This window comes from Berghia stephanieae, chromosome 6, assembly GCF_034508935.2.
Source record: "Berghia stephanieae isolate SIO BIC M18660-M18661 chromosome 6, UCSD_Bste_1.3, whole genome shotgun sequence".
In the NCBI taxonomy this organism is placed as follows: Eukaryota; Metazoa; Mollusca; class Gastropoda; order Nudibranchia; family Aeolidiidae; genus Berghia; species Berghia stephanieae.
In genome coordinates, this window is record NC_088365.1 from 57,857,619 (window position 1) to 57,864,657 (window position 7,039).

The 7,039-nt window shown below is 34.0% G+C and overlaps 1 protein-coding gene across 1 annotated transcript; it reads left to right on the forward strand.

Moving 5' to 3' along the window:
• The first annotated feature begins 705 nt into the window (after window positions 1-705).
• Window positions 706-6,696, forward strand: LOC144975730 (fucolectin-like). Its single transcript, XM_078919921.1, has 2 exons — window positions 706-909; window positions 5,790-6,696. The coding sequence occupies exons 1-2, from the start codon at window positions 780-782 to the stop codon at window positions 6,461-6,463; spliced, it is 804 nt and encodes a 267-aa protein (XP_078776047.1). The 5' UTR covers window positions 706-779; the 3' UTR covers window positions 6,464-6,696.
• The last annotated feature ends 343 nt before the right edge of the window (window positions 6,697-7,039 follow it).

Genomic DNA, 7,039 nt, shown 5'->3' on the forward strand with positions numbered 1-7,039 from the left:
AACGATTTAAAATCAAAGGAATACCTTATGAAATTAACATCCACAGAAAAAATATCGTAAACTGTGGAAGGGAATTACACAGATGATTAGAGAGGCGGCCGAGGCCTATATATGTGTATATATATATATATATATATATATATATATATATATATATATATATATATATATACATATACATATATATATATATTATATATATACATATATATATATATATATTATATATATGTATGTATTGTTTTTGTATTATATACAGATAGGGCGAAGTGACTTGCTGAAGGTCACACAGCGCAACGGGTATTCGAACAGCACCTTTCGATTACGAAGCAAATACCGTACTTCTGAGCCATACTGACCCTCATCAACAATCAATAAAGAATATCTGTTATAAAATCTAAAAATTGCAACGAAACATTTGTAGACTTTAAATAATTCAATGCGACGTCGTTTGTGAGATGTCGTCACCTAGGCATTGCATGAAGTCATATAAATAATCACAAGTATCACCAATGTTATGCTAAGTGAGCCAATCGCTGTTAAATTCTTGCCCAAGGAAAAAAAACGTAAATGCATTAATTGTGGATTTATGTGGAACGGCAAGTTTAATGTGGGATGCAGGACTTGCGTCACCCTGTTTCCAACGCATTTGTAATTGAGGTTTATCTTTCTAATGTTTTATTGGAGTCTTTGTTCCTGAAACTATTATAATCATTTTTGTAATGTGTTTATAGTTGGAAGACGCGTATCGGTTTAGAAACGGTTCCCTTTTTACAAATATGATGTTTCAAAACAGAGTTCAGTGCTTTGTATTCTACTTGATGTTGTCAAAGACTTTGATGCAAACAGAGGGAGTTGAATACGTGAACGTGGCTCTAGGAAAACCAACAAAACAGTCAGGTGTCCTGGGTAGGTTTTCGTAAAAAATCATTATATTTTATTTAACTCTATATCTGCAGAGATTCAACAGGTGCTTTGGCTAAAGAAATTGAATTTATAGTGACGTTTATATCAAATTTCAGGTTTCTTTCTCTTCGTTTTGGTTGAATACAGATATCTAATAATTCTTTATTTGTTTGTCTGATTCATCCCGACGTAAACTTTTTTGAGTCGCAGTCTCACATTTGTGACCAACAGTCTCAAAGCGGTATGTCGTCGTTGGTAGCACGTATTATTAAAATATAAATACTATATAAAAATAATGTTTAGATCGCTTCAGATGAGAGTTCTTTCCTGATGGTATCCGTTTTTTCTTTAAAATATTGACCAACGCGAGTTGGTTGATCTGCACGATAGATTAAAGATGGAAGAGCTGATTGCGTCCGTTGTCCCAGCAGTTCCTTGGTCAAGGCAAAGAATTGTCTCGAACGCCCCACGATTTTCAGGCTGTCTTCATAGAATTTCTTTTTGGCCCTGAAATTGACGGCTTTCGCATAATTTCTAGCCGCAATGTAACTTTTCTTATCAAAAGCATCTCTGGACTTGAGCCACTTTCTTTCTGTCCGCCTCCTGGCTAATCCAGTCAATTTTATTTCTGTATTATACCAGGATGTTTGACGTCTCACCCTTACTGCTCTAGTTTTTAATGGAGCATGCTTGTCCACCAACAATTGACTCATGGAGACCAATTGCATCATATTTATTTTTAACGTTATGCTCAAGATCTTGTTTTAAAATGTTCATGTTTATATTCTTCATATTCCGAGATGTTATCATCTTTTTTACTTTGTGCTTCATTGGAAATAAAACGCAAAACACAATTAAATGATGCTCTGAGTTTAATTTATCGATATTCAAGACGGGTGACGAGAGAGTCTGTTCAATGTCTGTAATGACATGACCTATTGTGTGGCCATGGTTGTTTGTAGGACCGCTTACGAGTTGAAAACAGTTCTTTGTATCAATAAGCTCCCGAAATACTTTGGATTCATTTTTGTTTCCGAAATAATCAGTGTTAAAATCACCCATTAAAATACTATGCTTTTAAAGATATTTCTGTAACTTACTAAAAACAAAACATAATTGTCTTTGGATGTTCCTATGGAACAAAGAGTGCTTAAAAATTTGCTGTCAACATTCAAACTCACGTGCAAGACCTGCACAACACACAATCCGTAACTCTATAAACTCCATCCAAGAACTCTAACATAATCACACACAACCGAAAATCTACATTCACACACAGCCAAAAACTGCAATATATATTACAGTAATGAAGGATGTTGCATAGTATTCTATATGCTCAAATCATTACTCATACTAAAGCCATTCGTTAGACAATATGTACCCATGTGTGCTGATTTGGCAAAGCCCGTCGGATGTCACCGGAGCTATATTTAGGATGCAAGTGAATGAAGGTGAAAAATCTTTATCTACATGGTTTTTTTTTTCACTCTAGCATTTTTCTCGTCTATCCAACTATATTCTCACGAAAGGATTTTATAACTTTAAGGTCTAGGTATAATTCAATCATTTTTTTCTGACCTCTATCGAAGCGAAATACCTTCATAATTACTAAAGTCTATCTCTAAAGCAGAGGATTTTAAATTCAGCGAACAAAACAAAAACTTTTACCGAACCCAAAAGTTGTTACACATCATTCTTTTTGTCATTGTTTGCTCTTTGCAATGCAAGTCAGTGTACATGTATATAAGCTTCCATTTAGTCAGTAAAGGACTGTGCATAGCTACAAACAAAACGAGAAATGTGATAAGCAATAGTCCAACATTCTATTTATTGTTCTGTAAAATATTGTGTCATCAATAAAAGCATGCGACTGTCGCATTTATTTTTCAATTCCATGTCATGATTTTCAAAATAAAATATCTAAAATTCAATATCAAAATCTGAAAACTAAACTATTGTCATGAAAGACATATTAAAAAATATGAGTACTGATATAGGTCAGCACGGAGTAAGCCGCACACGAAACTCCTCCACCTCCTCCTCCTTCTCCTCCTCATCCTCCTTCCTCCTCTTCCTCATCCTCCTCCTCCTCATCCTCCTCCTCCTCCTCCTCCTCATCCTCCTCCCCCTAAAGTATCACATCACGTATTCGACAAAGTCCAATAAGGGGGGAAAAAAGGTCAAAATCTTTAATTTTTTGTTACAGAAGGGACTATTTTTTATTCTTTTTCGGTATGAATGTGGTGTACAAGAGCCGTTGTGATGATAATGACGTAACTGTATTCTAAACAATTTGTAACAAATATTATGCCATGTCTTTAAAAGCTATATTCTACTGGGTTTTTTTTAAATATATAGTTTGACTTCCCCCCCCCCCTGCCCCCTCTATTAAAATATTTGTGATTCAAATGTTTCCGACACCCGACAGGTTTTGTCAGAACACCACACTTATATACAAAATACATAACATAATAATATCTATATTATATACTAAAGTGACCTAATGCCATTTCCGATGGTACGTGAAATCAACGACATTATGTACGATCCAACCCAAAATATGAAACTTGGGTTACCCTTTCTTATTTAACTTGTTGACTTTTGTACTCCGGAAAGTGACATATATAAAAATGTGGACAGGAATCTAGTCCTTATAATACCGGTGAATTTAAATGACCCTCGACTTGGAAAAACTCTCAACACATATGTTATAGGTATAGGCATATATATAATCATATATATATATATATATATATATATATATATATATATATATATATATATATATATATATATAAAAGTTGTGTTCTAGTGAATTTTCATTTTTTATTTTGATTTTGTAATTTGCTTCCTTTCCATGACTGAGGGTTGACTGAAACTTAAACTGAATTTCTAAACCTAAAAAGAGATGAACACCATAGGTTAAATGAGTGGCAGATAGACATTCAATCGGCCGTATGAACTATAATGTAATTTTGTGGAATGCTTATGCAATGTCGATATTTCTGATCGTAAAACAAATAGAAAATTAATATTAATTTAGATGCAAGACGCTTGCATAAAATTGTCCATTCCAATACAATACATCACATCATGTCTAACAATTAAAACCGCTTTAATGAAATGTTTTACAAACCTGAATGTATGCCCTTTAAGTTAAACGATGGCATTATAATCATACATGCTACTCTTACAGGTAAAAGACAATTGTCACTACATGGAAACAGGTAAATGACCGATCATTATGCTCATGCAGATTTTATAAATATACATTTGATTCAATTGACCTTAACTTTAACTCACTCAATCCTAGATTTTTTCAAAATTGGAAAAAAATGTATTAAAAATGAGCACGTACATAGTTAAATTCAACTACCATTAACATGCAAAAACTATAAAACATTAGCTTTGATACTACGCCTATAATTTGTCTCAGAAAAATGTAATTAATAGGCACGGGGTAAAAGTAACCCCAGGCATAATACGGAAATAGTCGGTGTTAGGGTTGAGTGAATTAATAAATAAAAGGATTGCAAGTTACTCGTACATCAATTTGTTATAATAATATAGTCAATGATGTTGATGCTCTTGGCTAGGCAGTCTCAATGACAATTGACGGGAATTATTCGGTTGTCAGCATTTACTTTTATTGTTCGATTCCTTTGTTATATTATTTCATGTATATCTGTCTTGTCAACGTTTTAAGATCGTGCAGACCATCCTTAGTCACATAAGATACAAATTCTTCTGGTGCGTCTCAGCAATAACTCTTGCTAATCAAGGTGCAAAAATAATAATCAATAGATTTATTATAATATTGCCAGTAATTCTGTGCTCTTTGGCTAAATTTAGCAAGAATGTACGGAACAATTTTGTCCCAAACACAAATTTCATGAGATATATATATATATATATATATATATATATATGTATATATATATATATATATATATATATATATATTCATAATCAACCCTACCTACTGAACTATATGTTTGCAAATTCTTAAGAAACTATGATGATTTATCCAACGATTGTTTTTATAAACACACCGCACAAACGCCATATCAGGAATTTGGACGTATCTAATTCTCAAATTTTAATGAGATTTGTCAATCTCTATATATTCTTTATGACTGTTCCATTGTATTTTCCCATAAACCATTGATTTTATAATGTCTTAGTTTCTGTGTAAAACGTTGCATGACCTTCATAAACCATTCATGACCAAATATTGTATTCCATTCTGGCCAGGGTCCATTGGAGGCCATTTGTTAATCAATCGAACATGGTTTCTCTTCGTATTGAAAATGAGAAAGAATTAATGTAAGGTCTTGATCTTAATGTTTATACATTTTCGAATATTCCTGATGTCCACTTCGCATTGAAATTCCGTCATAAGTTTTCTTGTACGTTACAAAAAAAAAAGACATAAAATGATTCAGTGTTAGTTTTCTTAGGCGCATTATATAGGGAATGAGATTTCAAAACAGATTTAAGAGTAGCGCCTCTTTGTTGGAAGTCGCGTCTTGACAACCGACAGACGCTATCGCCATTATTAGTACCAGTCATTAGCGGGAAGTTCAGTAAGTTTAGGAAGGGATGTCTCATCGTTTTTTATTATTTATCAACATCCTTTATTTTTAATGTGTAGTCTACGTCATATTCTGTTAACATTTCATAATGGAAATAACTAAAGAAATATGAATAACAAACTTTGTATTTGGAGCGCTTGGCTTGTAGTTGGAGACGAAGCTTCAGTTTGTTTACAAATAACTTCTCCGCCGGTGACGTCCAATCAAGGGACGCTACTCTTCCGCTAATCTCATTCCCTATTGGGGAAGAGCTTTCATGCCTGTCTTTTAAAATTATTTTTATTTCAGTTTATGATTCCCAAGCAGGACCTTCCAGTCAAGCTGTCGATGGTTCCAGATCCTCAAATTACTTTCAGGGCTCTTGCAGCCATACCTTGACATATTCAAACTCATGGTGGATGGTAGACTTACTTTATCCTTATCCAATACATTCTATATACATTACAAACCGAGATGAATGCCCCGAAAGGCTTCAAAACTTTGATATCTACGTATCAAAAGTAAACCCGTACCCAATAGCTCAAGGTGGCGATTTGAAAGGAGAGTTATGTCTGCATCAGGACGCTGTAATTCCTGCAAATGGACCTCATTCTGTGCAGTGTACATCTCCGGCTATTACTGGCAGGTATGTTTACATTTGGAAGCCAGGGAATGAGGCGTTAACGCTTTGTGAGTTTGAAGTCCTCGTGCCGAAGCAAAATATAGACTGGAGTCAGATGGGGTTCTACATTCACCCGGAGCAAAAGAGTTCCACAAATCCTTTTTTATCGGTAACCATGAAAATTGTTTCATACTTGGACTGCGTCAGAATATGCGTGTCAGTATCTGAAAGATTCACCACTACCGTGCAAGTGGAGAAGGCGACGAAAAGGTGCCAATGCATTGAGTTGAGCGGCTTGGATGATTCTGGACCTGACATTTCTATTTCCAGTTGGACTTTGCTGAAATCATATGGTAACTAAGATTAACACCACTACGATTGGGTAATTTCGATTTTTGAAATGTGTGACCAGTTGACTCAAAATAGTATTTTGTTGGGATGAACTTAATGCTTAAAATTAATTTGTTTTCATAATTTATATTGAGAACTGTAAGATATAAAAAATACATTCGTCGAGGAGAACGACTTAGCTTCTGAATCTCAAAAATAGATATAAGAAAAACAACAAAAACAAATCCAAAGAAAGAAAAAAAGAGCAACAAAACAAAAGAAGAATTATTTAATTCAGGTTAGTTTAATTTCAAATGTTTTTATCTTGGTCATTCTGGCACAACACTGTATTGACATAGTAGGCATCATATATTAGAGAATATGAAGTGGACTTGATTAGGAGTAACTGGTAGGTACTGATGTACTCATGCTCTAGAAAAACACGTATTTAAAATTTTGGCCAGAAAAAGCGTTCTATAGAAATCGATCGATTAAAATCGAGTTTAATCGATTGGTATTTGAAAAACGAGTTTTCAGGCCAAACTTTTAAATTCGTTTTTTCCAGAGCACGGCAGATGGTACTCATGGAGTCCAAACATAATAATCT

What these genes read in the sequence shown, in the direction of transcription:
- LOC144975730 (XM_078919921.1), top strand. Translation starts at nt 780, where the DNA reads ATGATGTTTCAAAACAGAGTTCAGTGCTTTGTATTCTACTTGATGTTG. An exon ending in AAAACAGTCAGGTGTCCTGG is followed by an intron (nt 910 to 5,789) that starts GTAGGTTTTCGT and finishes TTTTTATTTCAG; the next exon opens with TTTATGATTCCCAAGCAGGA.